This window comes from Maylandia zebra, linkage group LG23 (genome assembly GCF_041146795.1).
Source record: "Maylandia zebra isolate NMK-2024a linkage group LG23, Mzebra_GT3a, whole genome shotgun sequence".
Taxonomy (NCBI): domain Eukaryota; kingdom Metazoa; phylum Chordata; class Actinopteri; order Cichliformes; family Cichlidae; genus Maylandia; species Maylandia zebra.
The window spans coordinates 7,729,608-7,747,046 of record NC_135188.1 but is presented as its reverse complement, the minus strand read 5'-3'; the positions used below and the strand labels follow the sequence as shown (position 1 = coordinate 7,747,046).

The window sequence follows — 17,439 nt, the reverse complement described above, 5'->3', positions numbered from 1 at the left end:
CTGCCGCCACACGCACACTTCAAAAGAAACTCATCTTTCACCCCAGAATCTAATTGGTTGGTGTGACGATGCGAGGCGTTTGATGTTCCCTTACGTAATGTCACACAGGCAGATAATTTTACGCACATCCATATTACATTTCTGTTTGTTTAGCTGTATGCGCCCCTTTGATCGATGTCAATTTATAGATTTTAGAATAAAGGAGAAAAAAAGAAGAGATATCCAAGTTTGAATTTTATTCGCTAGTCACCTGCAAACAGAATACATATCCGCTGAGTTATGAATGTGAAAAAACCAATATGTGCTTTTCATTGGCTTGTTATGGACTGACCACTTACTCTAAAGGAGAAACCAACCCTAATATAGACCTACCCTGTGTTTTACCCTGTAAGAGAAAGCCTCCACAGCAGGTGTAAGACTCCCAACTGTTGTTTTTGGAGGCTAGTTCAGGTTCGGTGCCTAAAAAGCATGACACAAATGAAATAATTTACCTCCCCACCCAAAAAAAACATAGTAGTATCATTTTTGATTTCACAGTGTAACCAAGTGTACCATTTCGTCTCCGCGCGCACACACACACACACATAAAACATTACCAAGATTTGAACCATAACTGCCCTCCCCTCTTCACAGTATGTCTTCTCCCGCAGGCTGTTGTTGTAAATATGAATGTTTTCTCAGTCAACTTGCCTTGTTAAATAAGATTTTAGAAAATCCCATGAAAGATTTCTCAAAGCTTGACGGCTGATATTGGCATTCCCGTGCAGTGCGCTGTGTTTTAAAACCCGCAAACAACCCAGCATAAATTTACACCATTAAGTCCCCCGGGCTAGAAAACAGATAAAGTGCTGTGCGTGTGGCATGAGAATGCAGTAGTCATAATGAGAATGTAGATGTCCTCTGGATGCCATGGACGCTGCCTCCAACAAGCACACGTAAGTGCTTACTCTCGTCTGTTGCCGTGTGTCAATGAATAATGCACATATTAATCTGGCAATGTATGGAAGCTAATTAATTCAGTATTTTCCTATTCAAGGTTATCTAATTAATGTGGTATCTTTGTAGTCATTAGGCATGGATAAAATTCTTGATTTATCTTCGTCAGCCTTTTACCTCAATTTTCTACTGATTTATATAATGACCCGCAGTCACTTCCTTTGTAAAACAACCGCCAGCTCCACCCTCGATTGTGGTGGTATCTGCAGTCTCTGCAATGGTGGGTGAGAATTTAACCCTTTTAGCACCTACGCACTCAGGTGCATTTTTTTTTTCAATTTAATAGACAATAAGAGAAAAGTTGCTAGCTGCAGTTCATACTCCACTATAGTCAGTCAAGTTTATTCAAGGAAGTTGGTGATGATTTAACACCCCTGTCAGCTGGTGCTCTGCAATACGTGCTGGGATCCCTCCTCTGCAGCAGTAGCAGTGGCACAGGCTGCCATAACTCTCTCTGGAATTGCAGCTGGGACCGGGCCTTTGCTTAAATGATCTGCATCTGGGGAAGAAGGAAGTGCAGTTTGGGCAATGAATGCTGCAGGCAGTCTTGTGGGGACTGAGGTGGGGCTGTGGGTCAACACAGGTTTGTCTCCCCTCTCTGGCCCTTCACTCCCTGGTGTTTTTCAGCAACACACGGACGCTCTTGGAGAAAACATCACGAGGATCAGTAGCAGGCAGAGCAGGACAGACGCATCTTTCCCTCAGCTCCAGAGCCTGAACAGATATAAAGCAAAAGGACAGACACACAAACACTTTAAGCAAAACAAAACAAGATTAACCAGGGCTGGTGAAAACTCTATGTACAAACTAAAATGCTAGCTTACGTGCAGGCACATTAAACGTAATTCATGCAAAGTCACATTTATAGTTACCATCTGACACCTTTCAAACAGTCATGTGCCCTCCTGCTTGTCAAAAGCTCAAACGCTACAGCAGAGTCACATTTTTAAAGCCTCCTTTGGACTTAAGTTTTGTCTTAGTTTTTCTAAATCTGACAAGTGGAGGATCTGACTTGAGCGACTTTTAAATTATGCCCTAAAGCATACCTGTTTTAATGTCTACTTTACTCTTAATGGGATCTTAATTAACTGAACGAACCTCGTGCTATGCTAAATCAGTCTTAAAACTAGCAATTAAGAGCAAAAACTCATGAGGAAAGTGTTTACTGAGGAGTAGCATCGTTTCCTCATAGACTTCTTTTCACAAACAGATGTACTGCCCACTACTGGCCATTTGAAAGAATGCAGTTTTGATGCACTTCTGCACTGACTTGGAAGCCACGTCCATCTTTTATATACATTCTATGGTTTTATAGAGAAACAGAAAATTATAAAGTGTCTCTGAGTAAAAGACATGGAAGCAGCTATTGTAGGCCAACATTAGCATGAAAGAGCCATGTAACTAGCTTGGCTAAAATGGTTATGGTTAAAAATATTCCAGTATGTGACGGAGCTAATGGAAACTTCAATCACACCCCGGCCGATAAATATATTCTCTCCGTCTGTCTCACACACCTACGCACATCCCAAGTCATTAATCTCTCACTTAGCACCACCTACAAGACTGAGCACATACGTGTACTTCCCACTCAACAGGCTCTCCCTCTCATGTTACCGGTGGACTTGATGTGCTGTGCTTAAGGATGATGAGCGCGCTCGTGGAGGTGGAGTGCCCCCACAAGAGTCGGGTTAGGTAGCTTGAGGCTGTCACCCTTTGCAAGGTTAAAAACATCACATTATGCATCGCTTTCACCAGACTGAGCTCGGCTGTTAACTGACTCATACATGCTGCTATGCTGGATCGAACAGTTAAGCATTGGAGGTACCAGAAACCGAGTCTTCTCAGCACCACACACACAAAGCAGGGCAATTAATCCCCAAACAACAGTCTTCATCACTTCACTGCCTGTGGCTACAGCCTGGTCTCGACAACAACTGCTGCTAGAGGTCAATCTACCTCACAGGGATAAGACCGGGTGCACGAGCACATACACAGAACATGCACATATTCAACGACATAGGCACCTGATGGACAATTAGTGGTTTACCCATCTGTTCGTCTTTGTGCTTGGAGCATCTGACAGTGCTCCAACAGTCCAAATAACAGTCAAGGTTAACCTCACTGCTGTCTAATACATAGATTATTAATCCACCTTTCTGCTAACACTTACACGCACAGAAAAAGTTGTGAGGACTGTGGATGCTGACAGTCCTCACAACTGAAACTGCTGTCTTAACTGGTTGTTGATTTCCTTATAGACTTAAGATACCATTGATTGGCTGGTCACACTGCCAACACTGAGCTGCTAATGTGGGGCTGTTTTCTTTCAGGCACTCAACTCAAATCCTTCAAGACATTCAGCTAAGCAGACATCCAGGCCCTGGCACAGCAAAATGTTTTTGCTGTCTTCCTAAAACCCCACGTTTCTCCTTCCTTTCTGCCCTCCTCTCCATGTCTGCAGGTGGATTTATATCTCTCCAGACGCTTCATTAGTTCCATTAAGAATCTTTCCAACAGCTCCTAAAGCTACACTGTTTCTCCTGAAAAACAGAAAGGAGTAGGGCTGTGTCCCCACACAGGCCTCACAGATTTCTTCACTTCAAAGTTGGGACAAACATATGACTAAGAACCGACACAACAGTTTAGGGGGAAACAATCTAAGGAAAAAATACTGCGTGTGTCTATACCTCTGGTATGAGACGGTCCAGCTGAGCGACTCTGTTCCTGTGCGATGGGTGTGTGGACAGCCATTCAGGCAAGGTGGGCTCTCCTGATAGTTGGTCTCTGAGTTCCATCTGCTGCCAGAATACAGGTCCTGCTCGCACATCGGCACATGCCTGTAAATAATACACACACCTCAGAAACACACACAAGAAGTGGCATCCCACTGTTTTGTTCTGAGATAAAAATCTTCACTTTAGTTTCCTTTGACAACAGTGCCCCCTAGTGTCCCGTGGACAGATTGTATGATTGGGGAACATTAGAGGAAACTGAATGAGGTTAAAATAAAGAACAGCTTATAAAAAGTAAAAACATTTTAAAATTATTCCTGAATTTTTCTTTCAATCTCAAGCTCCAAAAAGCTGGATTTAACACTTTTCCTCGAGTCATTAGCCTGGTTGCATGTTTTTAACCCTAAAAATATCATCGGAGTGAATGCAACCAACGAAAAAACACAGGTGAAAACACAAAAGAAGGCACCGCTTGAGCCAGATAAATGGTGACCAAATTGGTGACAGTGATACCTTAGCAGCCAATTGCAATCCGACTTGATCTGCCTCAGCCTCCAGTTTCCGACTGAAAGGGCGTTGAAACAGCAGCTAGAAAAGAAAAAAGCAGATTTCTGTGTAGGTGTGTAAAAACTACAAGATTATTGTACATTTTTATCTTCCAGTCATTTTTTTAAACTGCTGTAACTTTAATACTTCATATACATTTTCAGATAATGAATATTAATTCCTCACCTCTCTAAGCTTGCCCTGTACCCAGTGTCCCAGCATTGACAGGCTGTCGTGAGGACACATGGCCCAGATGGCTATCAGGAGAACAACAGACAGGAGCTCCAGGACATGCGACATACTGGCCTGTTCTGCCTGTGGAGGCAGTGAGGGAAGGAAAAGAAAAGGAAGGAAGGAGGATAAAAGAGAAAAATATAAGAACAGAAAAATAGAGGTAAAAAGTTTTGGGGAGGTGATTGAGGCTGCTGAAACATATTGATTGTTCCCATCTATTTTAGTGGAACATTTACGCTGTAACAGATTTAGAGGTTTTAACAGCCAATCCAATAGAGCACACCTACTGGGTAATACCAAGCCCATCGATGCTCATTCCCTTCATCTAATTAAAATCTCCTTCAAGCATTTCCTCTGAGGACGAAGTCTTGAAATACCCACAACTTCATTAGACACTTTTTTAGAACAAGAAGAATGGGCTTTAAAGCTGGAGAGAGAGAAAAAGACAGCCATCTGCGGAGAATTAATAAAGCACAGCAGTGCCTGAGGTCACTTTGGTCATCACAGCACCGGCAGGATTAGTGACTGTTTGGATGTGATTGTCACCGAGTCTTTTATCAACGGCTGATGCAACAAGACTGCAACAGATGCCACTTCAGCTGATATGATACTTCCGAGACAGCGCAGAAGTGATGAATAGTCAGGAGATCTCAGTGTATAATGCAGTATATTCTGCACCTGTAGGGGGTCCACATGCATATTTTACAGTGCTGTGTGGAACCTCCAAGACTGTGCCAAGGGCTAATAAATGACTAAAGTTTGTTCTTGAGCAATATTTGCACTTTAAGTGTTTTCAGTGACTCATTCACTGCAACATCTGCTGCTGATCAGCTAAGCCTATTAGATGTCAGCATACTGCACAGGTCTTTGTGCACTGCAGCACTTCAGCCTCAGAAGCTAAACAGGTGTGAGGTTTGCTGCATTCAACTGAGTGCTTGTCTGTTACGGAAGAGTGTGCACTCAATGCATGAGAGAAAACATACAATCAAGGAATTTGTTTCTGTTAATAATACCAGTGGCAGGCGTAATTCTTTGCCTATTGTATAACTCCACTTATAATAAATAGTTCCAACTAGGGCTGGGCCATATTATACCGTTCACGGTAATACCGGTATAATGTTATGCAACGATAGGAAAATGAAATATCGCGATAGAATATGAGTAAAACGCGCATGCGCAGTGGCTTTGTTTTCATAGCACATGGCCGATTGTTGAGTGAAACAAATGAACCAGAATTGGTTTGTAAAAATGGTGCAACTTCAGTGATGTGGAACTGGTTTGGTGTTTGTCCGTCAGATACATGACAAAGCACATTTTTTTGCAGAACATGCAAGCGGCCGTCGTTATTGTCGGACTAAGATGCTCTTAAATCTGGGAGTAATCTGGGTCCTAAACTCCATAATCTTCAGGTCAAACGAACACTGCAGCATCACTGAGAATTAAAAACTGTCTAAATTCTTTCATCTTTAATAAAACGATCAGCATTGCTGCTTTACCAGGTGTAACTATGAAGTTTAACTTCCAGGCATCCATGAAAACAAAATTTATTACATTTAACGGAGTTAGAAGTTAGCAGGAAGCTAGCGGAAGTTAGCTCGCTAGTTTCGCTAGCATGTTCTGACTGAGAGACTGAGAGATTTCTGAAAAAAATCAAACGTACAGCTCTGCTATCACTTCCAACATAAATGAAGACAGGAAACTAAACAGCAGTGACGTTTATAGGGTTACTGAAGTTGGGCTAGCTGGTATTTAATGATGTGCTACGTGATCGCTAGCAACACAGCTATGTTAGCATAATATAAACAGTGAAGCTGGAGGACGAACACTAACACTTTTCCACTTAAAAAGGTTAACGTTAAGGTTTCTGATAGTTAGAGACAAATGCAATCGCATGGCAGGATGCTGTAAACGGACCAAACTTCAGTCAGAAGAACAACTGAGATAATCCATCCACAATACGAGGTCAGTCATTAATATACTGCAACAACATGGGAACAGAGCAGCTGCCAGAGAATTCAACATTAATGAATCAATGGTACAGAAGTGGAGGAAGCAAGAAGAATGAGTTTAATAAAGTTTGATTTATCTGACTGCTTTGTTTCGCTTAATGTGCCTTATAATCCTGTGCACCTTATGGTCCGAAAAATACGTACTGCACACTGCAGTTTAATGTTGCAAAGCACCTCTTTTTAACTTCAGTGGATATTATACATGGTTATGCTCAGGATATGTCAGCCCATTTCTACTGGAAATGCCTTTTGGTTAAACTTTCAGCTAGGAATTTGCATTTGCACTGTTACATTTTTATAAAGCTTTAATGTACATAAAAACCAGCTTCTTGTTTAAGTGAAAATAAATGGAAGGTTGTCTTTTTGCGTTAGTAATGTTGTGGAGTTGTATTTTGTCTCGCATCAATTATATCGTCAGTTATATCGTTATCGCAAATTTTCAAATATATATCGTGATAAATATTTTTGGCCATATCGCCCTGCTCTAGTTCCAACACCATTTTAACAATCAAAATAAATGCTTTTTAAGGTCCATTTAGGACTTCAAGAAATAAGAATTAAGATCCAATAATGTCAAAATTATGCACTATTTTTAGGCTTTTATACACAAGCCATTTTCAACAATTCAACAATCCATACAACCCAGTACTTCACATTATATTCTTTCCCACACATACCAGGCTTAAACAAACCATTTCCAAAGTTAATACCTTCAGCAGATATTGGGGAAATATGAAATATTTTAAGGTCTTATTTTTCTTGAATTCAATTTCAGAGTTTAAGACTTTTTAATGATCCAGAGAAACCCTGTATTAATTGTAAAAAATAAACCTATTCACTCTCAAGGTCAAGTCTTAAGGTAAATTTATGATGTGGAGTACAAACTATGCTATAACAGCAAACAGTCCGTGGAGGGTTATGTACTTACAGCGTGTCCCAGTAAGGCATGAGCCATCTCGTGTCCCAGTATAATAGTGAGCTGGTGAACATCTGCAATGGCTTCCAGCATTCCAGTAAACATGAAGACATTTCCATTCTACTCAAAGAATGGGAAATAACTTTTTAATCTTTGTAGGTGTGTAAACACTAGATTGCACCTTATAATAGTAAAATTTTTAGTGTTCAGCTTGTCTTTACTTACCGGTAGTACAAAGGCATTAACGCTGGGACTTTGCACCACATGGACAGTCCAGCTGATGTCATTCACTTCAGGGATGTCCTTGTTCCTTTGTGCCAGGTGCTGCACCACCCACTTCACCACCTGGTGACGAGGGTCAGTGACTGGAACAAGCAGCTCTGCATACTCCTCCATGTACTGAAACACAGAGATGACAACAAATATTTAAGGAAGAATTTCATTAAAAATGACATTTTTTCCATTTAACTATTCACCTTCTTACTTGTTGACTCAATAAATCTTCTTAGAAATGTTTGTGGAATGGATATTTGTGATTTTCTCACAATGTCACATGCAACACAACGTCTCTCACCGCATCTGAAGTCAGAGCTGCCATCTCCATGTAGTTCTCTTTACTGAACACAAGAAGGCGGGTCCGTCCTGTCAGGGGGGACTCGTCAAGGTGCGTTAGGAGGAAGATGGCTACAATCATAATAGCAACACCTGCACCCCCTGCTATTTGCCAGCGCTTCTGCCATGCATATTTGCGCACCAGCTGCTGCCGTTTGTCTGGTAAGGCCACCCACCACTTCCTTATGCTCCTGTACAAAAAGAGGGGCTTTAGTGCTGCTGTAAATCCTTATGTAGCTCAGGCAGTACATTTAACACCTTATTCCAACAATTAGAACTAAATTAATTATCTGAAGCATGTTTAAAAAAAATGCTCGGAGAAAAAGCCTGATGAAAGATTAGCAACCAAAGTTTCCCATAATAATGTAAGATAATAATGCAGAACAATAACCTCTTTTCTTTCCAGAGAAGCCTAACCTCAAATAAAGTGCCAAAACGTGCATAAATTCGGCAGGTAAATTTTGTAGTACTGCTCAAAGGCCAAAAAAAATGCCTGCTCTCTATTCTGTTGGAGGCAGGGAGGGGGAGACAAAATAATGTCTGCTATGTCTGCTAAATGATACCATCACAGTCACTCGGTTTCATGGATTACTTTGTACCAGTTAATTAAAACATAAAGCATGGAAACAATTTAGACAGTAATTTATTTGTTCTTATTTAAATCCAATAATTAAAACAGTTGATAAAACAATTAGGAGCGTGTTCATTATTTAATTAAACATTAAGTGTTGTTAAATGATATTATGCCTTAAAGCAAAAAGGATGCTCAATTTATCATCTGTATTAAGAGCTTTTCTATTGACACACCTTATTAAAGTCTTGCTTTTTATTTACATTCCAAATTTAAAATGTTACATCTATTTGAATTTGTAGACCATTATAGACTATAGTGTCGTATTTATACTGATTAACCACTTCAGTCTATACTTTTTAGGGGGGGTGACACATTGGTTGTGATTTTGCCCCTGTACACCACCACACTTTACTTAATATTATTTAAAAGATTAAGTTATGTTTGAAGTGCAAACTTTCAACTTTAATTCAAGTTGTTTAACAAAAGTCTTCCATTAGCTGTTTACAGCCAATTTTATCCAAGTTCCTTATTGTCAGAAGCACAAAAATAGGTAGACGACATTAAAGTGTAAAATTAAAAGATGCATTCAAAAGTGGAAATACAGCAGATTTTCAAAAAGGTGTAGACCACTGGTTACAGAGATCTGTCAAACATCGTGGAGGCAATGTTATGGCACGGCAGGTATAGCTGCCAAAAAATTACTAATTAGAGTTTACTGATGATGTGGCCACAGATAGAACTAGCACATCTGGGGTCTAGAGGGCTATACTCTCAGCCAAAGAAGGATTTTCATCCAAGCTTCATTGGATTCACAATATTCTGCCAGCCTTTTATCGGAGACTACAGCCAAGGAGCATCACAATCAGCCAGCATGGTAGCACAGTGGTTAGCCCAACTGCCTTACAGCAAGAAGCTCCTGGGTTTGAATCCACCATATGACTTGGGTCTTTCTCTCTGTACTCCAGCTCCTAACCCCAGTCTAAAGACATGCAGTTAGTGGGGTAAGGTTCATTGGAGATTACTTGGTGATGAAAAAGTCTGTGGTGTATTGGCCTGCCTCCTTGTCCCCAAATTGGACAAGGAGCTACATAACAAAATAATTGATACTGTGTAAAATTATTATTCAGAAGAGGGGGCCATGTATAAAAATGCCTGTAATTTCTAAATATTTATTGCAATTCTTTTCTGAAACCCCTTAAATAAAAGCTCAAAGACTGCATTTGAACCCTTAAATTTTTTACAATCCACTGTGGTGGTGTTCAAAGCACAAACTACAAAAACTGTGTCTATCCAAAAGCTTGTGGACCTTCCTGCAAACACTATGTTTTTCCTACCTGCCCAGTATTATAGCCATAATCTTTTGCAGAGGTTTGATTATCATCCAAATGAGGGGAGCAGGCAGGGCCCTCAGGCGGGCAGAAGTGTGGAAGTAGTGTCCACATGGGGTCAGGACAGGACCACAGGGAAGAGGAGCAGTGGCTTTGGAGTAAATCTGATAACTCGTTGTCCGTCCAGTCAAAGAAGCTCTCAAGCGTACAGATGTGCTTATGGTATTTCGCCAACTGCTCTGAGGGTAAACAGCTCGTGTGCATACCCGGAGGTTCCCGATAAGATGCGACGAAAGCAAACTGAAGTGACAGCTCCTGAAAAGACTTCCGCAAAGTAGAGCCATGTTTTAATTTAATTTGATTTTTTAATGATACAATTTTTTTTAATTTATACGAGGACTGACCAAAAACAGTCAACGCAATGCGGTTATCTCATCCTAAAGGTCAAAATAAATCCGGTAGTGACACCTGGGGAGCTGCTCTCAGCTGTCAATGTCATCGCTAGAAGTGAAATTTACGTACACGTAAATTTGGTTATTGGGGGGAGCCGCGGAACTCTGAAATGCCTTCACCAGTCCAAAAGTTGGTTTTTAACACCATTACACGCTGAGCTGAAACACATTAATGCCCGGTGAGCCAAAAGGACGCGCTTTAAAATTACAAACTAGCGTTAACTGTAGTTTCTGGAACGCGCGCTCCTCCCAAATGATTCCACCTAGAAACAGCCCCGTTACGAACGTTCCGCACACACAGCTCAAAGTTATATTATAAACGAGCTAAGCGTTATATTATAGAGCTGGAAGTTAACTGAATATATTTACATGTTAAGTGTGTGTCTTTTTTTTTTTTTTTTTTTTTAAATCATACCCAGGCTACTGCTTTTAATCCACCATAGTTTGGAGGCAAATATTCTACTTTGTACTCAAGCACATTTATTTTCATGTTTTACTATTTAACTTTTTTTGCAGTTAAAATAACACACATCAACTAATAAATTATCCTATTTTATTGTAGAGGTTCCCAAATTGTGTGCCAGATTAATGCCATAACTACCAATCTCAATAACTGTCAAACTTCAGACATGAACACAAGTGTGTGAAAACCGCTGATTATGTTAACCAGTTGTGTATATAAAGTATTTTTAACATTAGCTCCGGCTTCAACATTAAAGTGAAATAAACCACTGATTGATCAATGATCAATCAATGTTCGATTGCTTCATGGGATTACTTTGGCATCATGAGCACTTTCACTTTTGGTATTTTCAGTTTATTTTGATCCTAATTTTAACATAAATGGGAACTGGAATGCGGGTTTTTCACTTAAGGGTATTTTTACACTTTAGTGTAACTATCCATCCATTTTCTTCTGCTAATCCAACTTAGAGTCACAGGTGGGGGCTACATCCTATCCCAGCTGCCATAGCATGAGAGCCAGTGTACACCCTGGACAGTCCATCATACACATACAACTAGTTTAGAATCACCAGTTAACCTAACCGTACTACTGCCTGTCTGATTATCTGATTTATCAAGAGCCCCTTTGAATGTCTTGGCCACCACATGTTCTAAAAACATAGTACTGTCCCCTTGGACAGTAAACCTTAGTGAGGAGTAAATGACAAAACTTTAAACATAAATCATTAAAATATATATTCATGTGTTGCACTGAACATTCATAAAAAGACCTGAAATATAAAAATAGATTTTTATTTTGATGTCAAAAAGAAATCTGTTAAACTGAGAAAAAACGTTCATGATAACTTCACTGACAAAAACTATCTCACACACACCCAGTAATGAATGCCACAATGTATTCACAAAAGGTGTCATTCACTATTAAGTATGCTGCTGTATGGTTATTCACAGTAAATAGTCATGTTCGGTCGACAATACAGAGCCTAAATGCAACACGGTGCTGCCAGTAGTCTCAGATTCTTCTTGGTCCTTCTCTTCCTCTGGGCTGATCGGCTGATCAAAAGTTAGTTCGCCCGAGTCCACCAGCTTGGATGAGATATTTAAAGGTTCTCCTTCTTCAGAATCAGGCAACTGCTGCTTGGAAATAAAGTCAGATTTGAAAAGGGCCTGGATCTGGGTGAGAAAGGAGTCTCCCACCTCATCTGGGAGGGGTTCCAAGTATCTCGCCAGTGATGCCAGCATCTACATGATGAAGGTCGTGTAGTTAGGCACACATTAAAACTGTAAAAGCAGCTCAAAGTCACTCCATAGAGTCACTGAAATTTGCAAACTGGGAGGACTGATGGTCGAACTGACCTTCTCCAAACATGTGAGATGGGAGTCTCTCCGAAATAGTCTGTCCATCTGCACACTCCTGACCAGCCACGGCAAAAATGAAAAATAAAATGCTTAGACACACCACCCAAAACAATTTCAATAAAATTTAGGATCAGCTTTAGGGCACCAGTTCAAGATTACACAATACAGTCTTGTGTCTCACTCACCCTGGTGCTTGAGAATATTTGTGGATGATCCACTGAGCCCTCCTCATCGTCTGCTCCCAGTCGGGGATGTCTTGTGATGACAGGAAGTCGAATCTGTACGGCAGCTCTGGGGAGGAACAGAGGCTGAGAGACTGAGCCAGAGGATAAAGTGTGTTACTGCGTACACAAAATCACTGACCTACATTGTCAGCTTGATTTCAAAGCCTCTTGATCTTAACTGTTTTGAAGTTTGAGTCGTGTGTGTGTGTGTGTGTGTGTGTGTGTGTGTGTGTGTGTGTGTGTGTGTGTGTGTGTGTGTGTGTGTGTGTGTGTGTTAGACTTACTCTGGGGGCCTGAAGGCTCCTGGTTCTCTTTTACCAATAGGCAGGTAGTCTGGGAGTGGGGGGAAGCATTAGCTGGGTCATATGGGCTCACTATCATCCCAATAAACGGGGCTCCACCACGTGAAAAATAACTCTGAAAGATTAAAAATAAATAAATAATAATACCAGAAGTGAAAATAAAACCAGAAGTTCACAAGTAACTCATGTGCAAACTTATTTCATTCAGTCAGTTTTACCTGGAATTGGTGCTGCGTGTTTATGTCTCGCAATGAAGGGTTAGGGTGGAAGGAGGGATGCGAGTGGTACCAGCCCACTACACTGAATCCCAGGGATGACAGCACATCACAGGCCTGTGTCTGAGACACTGGATCCATCTCACACTGCAGACCTGTGCTCACACTGTTACATGGCTCTGCTGCACAGATCTAAACACAGATTTATTAATCACAAAATATAGTTTTCGGAATATAATGTGATTAGAGTTTTATCCTGTTTGTCACATTGGTTCAGACTTCTTGACCTACCTTCAATACTTTTGCTTCTTCATTAAAAGTTCCACCTAGCAGACCAATGACTTCCCCCCTTGACACATGTGCATGCTGATTACAGAAAAGTTATCTGTCAGTATAGGTAAAATCTGTTGTACATATATGAAAAAAACGAATCAGCTTGTGACTGTGTGTATAACATACCATATCCATGATGAGAAGAGTCTCAGCACAGACTATAACCTGGAATGGTTCCTAGGGTGATCAGTAAAGAACAGCTTAGAATAAATGATGACTACTTTGGAGAAAGGATCCTCTTAGTTTATGCAACAAAAAATGAAGAAAATATAATCTTATTAGATATAAGGTATATCTAATAATCCAGTCACCTACTCCTTATCCAACATAGGCTGGGCTGAAGTATATTACAGCTGACATAGGGCAATGAGCACCCTGGAGAGTCTGCCAGTCCCTCACAGGGCCAACAACAGACACACTGACATCACACTGAATTTAGCTTTGCCCACCTAACCTGGGATGTGTGCTTTCAATTGGAGCAAAGGCACCATTAGAAGTCCTGTGGTGGTATTCATGTGGATGTAATTTTGACATGTACCACCCATTAACTGCAGATTAAGCATTCCCCATCCCCATGAAAATGGCTCTCCCTCATTAGTCTACCCCAGCTGGACTAATTACACTGAAAAATCTCCTGAAGAATTTCTCAAGAAACAAATAGTCTAGTATCCATTCTGTATCTGGAAGATGCAACAGAACAAACCTGATCAATAGAGGCCACGCCAATTAGAGACACATCCATGATTTTTCCGGTTTGTTTTTTTTAAAGTGGTGTGGTTAGTCAGTGTATCGGTGAAAAATCTTGATAAGAATGATCACTGACCTTTATATCCTCTTCAAAATATCTGCAGGGAATCAGCTGGAAGGGGTCAAAAGAGCTGGTGGATAGAGTGGGATTATAAACATCCACATCATAAACCTCCTTGTGCTTATAATTTGGTACATTTTGCATCAGTCCACTGTGCTCACCCTCGGTATCTGGACATCTTGTAAGGTTTAGGCTGCTTCTTCATCTCCTCTCTCCGCAGAGCTAATTCTTCTGCACTTAGATGCTGATAAAGAAAAAACACAGAATCAGTAAACATATTAGTAAGAATGTAAATCGTAATTTGATTAAAAGTTGTTGTGCAGTGTCCATACCTCATATGTCTGTCCCTCCAAGTCTTTAGCATCACACCAGTTCCCCCAAATGTCCCGCACACGCCGCTTCCTGGTTCGCTACAACCAGTCAGAAGTTACAAGTCAAGTTCTGGCATGCTTAAAATTTAAATGCTTCCAGTGTCAGAGTCTATTGCTTTATGGGTACCGACCATGCTCTGCAGCCTCTGGGCGAGCTGATAGGCCTCCAGTACATCTTTGCCTTCCTTATGCTTGGAGCGGTCCATCACCTTTGGACGATTGTACACAGCTTGCTCTACAAAAAGGAAGTCAGAGCTTTAACATCAAAAAGAAGATAAAAATTCATAAATCAGAAGACTCAGAGAAATAGACTTACCGCAGTTGAAGTTGATTGCTCCAATGAGTTCCAGATAGGTGTGTATTCTCCCAATGCAGTTGACATCTCCACAGTTCTTTAGACCAGGGCGGACCGATGTCTTGTTTAGGTACTTGGGCTTGCTCTTCAGCCTAGTGGACAAAAACAGTAATAACCACTTTCTGTGCAAAGTTGTGTAAACAAAGTTATCGAACATGTAAACTTAGTTTACCATTGATCCAGGATATAGTTTCTAATCTTCAGATATCTTTCAGGGGTTTTTGATGGTCGCCCCTCAAAGAACTCTGGGATAGCCTGCTTCTCATCCTCGGTGATGGTCTCTGTGTCCATCTCTATTTCTTGTTCGGGGGCCTTCAGCTCCTCCTCTTCATCATCTTCATTCTCCTCCTCCTCCTGGTCATTGTATGGTCTATCATTTAGATTCTTCTCAATCTTGTCTGAAGAATCTAGGACATCATAATGTGTGTCATTAATTTTTCCTATGACAGTGAGGTAAATACACAAAGCAAAGTAAGTGTGAAGTACCCATTCCATCACTGTAAGCTTCTTCCAGTTGAGCAATGCCTGTTGAGAACATCTGCTTTGAGTCTGCGTGAGGCGGTGTCTGACAGCTTTGTGGAAATACCGATGCCGTCTTGTTGACCTTCTCATCTCGCTCTGTTACTCCAGGATCTTCTGAGCAACCAGGGAAAGATGAGGGTTGAAGACTTTGCGGAGAAAGAGAGGTGTGGCTCGGTTTCTCCTTCGTCTCATGGATGCTCTCTACCCCACTCAGACTTACATGTTCTTCTGTGGGGCTTTGACTCCCAGAATCTGTTTTCTCCTCAGGCCCACAGAAATCACTGCTGAGGACTGCCTGTGGTTTATTGCCTTCTTCGTCATCACTCAAGTCGTCAGTGATGTCTACATCCTCATCCTCATCGTCAGAAAGCTTCTCTATGCGGACAGCGTTGGCAAGAGTAGACACTTGACTGGAGGTGGGCTGAGGAGGTTGTAGGTGTATTATGGGAGCTACAGAGGGAGCCGCAGGACCAGGATCTGATTTTGCCTGAAAAATGTGTACACAAAAGTTTGTTTATTCTTGATTTTTATTTTCCAACATACCATTGCTAAGGACTCCTTCTGGTTGCATAGAGCGTATGTAGTTCGACTAAATTGCAGGTTTATATCTGCAGATGACTACAACTAAGCTTACATAACAGAAACCTGTCTTGTGCTGTTAGTATAATCCAGGTGGACTGTCTTACCTTATGTTTAAAATACTGCCTGGCGTAACTCTTAACCTGAAGAACGGTACGGCTTTCCATAAGCTTAGCAATCTTAGTCCACCTTCGACCAAACCGAGCCTGTAGAACAACACACCTCGGCAACTTGGACAATACACACAATCTGACTCACTTAAAACAATTATTAAATCCATTAAAAGCTGACCTTCCCAAACAGAAATTACATTTCAGACACAAAAGTTAACTTGCAGTGTAAGCATACCAGGCCTTCCTCAAACAGTTCTTTCTCCTGTTGGGACCATCGAGAGGATGAACCAGCAGACGAAGCTATGTTCTTGGCCGGAGACCTGTCCACACACAGACAAGTTCATGAATAGCAAGGAAATGAGGAATCAGTGTACTGCGCTCATCATCAAGGCTGATGGAAGAAATTACTCACTTTTTCACTTTGTTTTTTTTGTGAGGATCACTGTGCCAAATGTGGTCGGGAATCTCCTTACCTGTCAGGTAATATCTTCGATTATAGTTGAGGACAACTGATTTCATAACCAGCAACAAAATTAGTATTTAAACTATGTAATCAACACAATATAAGGAGCTTCAGCTACTGGTTGAAACTAGGTTGAGATGTTTTGGGTTACTCCTGCACTAACAGGACAAGTGAACATAAAATAATATAACATATTCCCCCACTGTAATTCCATTTACTGTAAGGTCAAGCGTTACATTTTTTTCTTTTAATTTGTCATCTGTCCGTATGTTTACATTAGCCACAGCATGGGGCAGTTATTAGGTAATCCGAAGCTTTCCCAGCTACGTCCTGTGATTCCTGTAGTTAACCTCAATGCATCACTATGCAGTGCGTTTAAGGTCAGTAAAAGGATACTGTTCCTCTAGCAGCATCCTCTCTATCACCTCTCTGTTCTCCGGGCTGATGGAGCTGTCCAGCTCCCAGGGCTGTACAAAGGAGAGACGGAGAGTCAACACGAGCACCCACAGCCAGAAAAACAACGGAGCTTGACGAAGTCATACCAGTATCCAGGCGCTGCTCTTCCCTGTAGGCTGCATGAACTGCTCCTGCACCAAACCTCCTCCGTCCATCTCCCTAAAACAGCGAGGAAAGAAGCTGTGATCAGCAGAGCAGATGCCTCCAGAGCTAATCCCAGCTGCTGTTATCCTGCGCCAACATCCGGGTCACCGCTAACTCGCGTAGACCACAGCACAGAAGCCCACCAAACAGCACAGCCATCAATTAATCCAAATAAACAGGCGTCATTACCCAATATTGTTATCAAAGTCATCTCCTTCGATGTCAACATCCACCTCGTCCTCCATGTTACTCGATAAACGTAAACAGCAGAGAGAAAACAGAGAACGCGCACTGGAGGAGAACAGAGGCCAGTGTGACTCACAGCGACACC

General features: G+C 41.3%; 2 protein-coding genes across 4 annotated transcripts; both read right to left on the bottom strand.

Moving 5' to 3' along the window:
* Positions 1-221: 221 nt before the first annotated feature.
* Positions 222-10,668, bottom strand: oma1 (OMA1 zinc metallopeptidase). Of its 2 annotated transcripts, none has more exons than XM_004557204.2 (8): positions 9,954-10,668; positions 8,008-8,236; positions 7,659-7,832; positions 7,446-7,553; positions 4,461-4,589; positions 4,242-4,316; positions 3,684-3,833; positions 222-1,710 (listed from the first exon to the last, which is right to left on the bottom strand). In XM_004557204.2, exons 1-8 carry the CDS (start codon positions 10,289-10,291, stop codon positions 1,603-1,605), a joined length of 1,311 nt encoding a protein of 436 aa, XP_004557261.1. In that variant the 5' UTR covers positions 10,292-10,668; the 3' UTR covers positions 222-1,602. The 2 variants fall into 2 exon arrangements, with proteins under 2 accessions (XP_004557261.1, XP_004557262.1); XM_004557205.2 differs by having other exon boundaries at positions 10,470-10,663.
* Positions 10,669-11,640: 972 nt separating this feature from the next.
* mysm1 (Myb-like, SWIRM and MPN domains 1) lies at positions 11,641-17,433 on the bottom strand. Of its 2 annotated transcripts, XM_004557211.3 has the most exons (20): positions 17,298-17,433; positions 17,051-17,123; positions 16,905-16,975; positions 16,458-16,532; positions 16,281-16,365; positions 16,040-16,138; positions 15,318-15,840; positions 15,004-15,238; positions 14,793-14,923; positions 14,608-14,711; positions 14,438-14,515; positions 14,267-14,349; positions 14,121-14,175; positions 13,424-13,474; positions 13,256-13,330; positions 12,968-13,156; positions 12,732-12,864; positions 12,409-12,514; positions 12,221-12,278; positions 11,641-12,106 (listed from the first exon to the last, which is right to left on the bottom strand). In XM_004557211.3, the coding sequence occupies exons 1-20, from the start codon at positions 17,351-17,353 to the stop codon at positions 11,810-11,812; spliced, it is 2,577 nt and encodes an 858-aa protein (XP_004557268.2). In that variant the 5' UTR covers positions 17,354-17,433; the 3' UTR covers positions 11,641-11,809. The 2 variants fall into 2 exon arrangements, with proteins under 2 accessions (XP_004557268.2, XP_012776199.1); XM_012920745.2 differs by lacking the exon at positions 16,040-16,138.
* Positions 17,434-17,439: the final 6 nt, after the last annotated feature.

Coding starts and splice junctions, on each gene's coding strand:
- oma1 (XM_004557204.2), bottom strand. CDS start 10,291: ATGGCTCTACTTTGCGGAAGTCTTTTCAGGAGCTGTCACTTCAGTTTG. Junction 8,237..9,953: donor ATGGCTATAATACTGGGCAG/GTAGGAAAAACA, acceptor CTTTTTGTACAG/GAGCATAAGGAAGTGGTGGG. Junction 7,833..8,007: donor CAGCTCTGACTTCAGATGCG/GTGAGAGACGTT, acceptor TCTGTGTTTCAG/TACATGGAGGAGTATGCAGA.
- mysm1 (XM_004557211.3), bottom strand. CDS start 17,353: ATGGAGGACGAGGTGGATGTTGACATCGAAGGAGATGACTTTGATAAC. Junction 16,976..17,050: donor AGAGCAGCGCCTGGATACTG/GTATGACTTCGT, acceptor TCCTTTGTACAG/CCCTGGGAGCTGGACAGCTC. Junction 15,239..15,317: donor AGCTTACAGTGATGGAATGG/GTACTTCACACT, acceptor ATGATGTCCTAG/ATTCTTCAGACAAGATTGAG.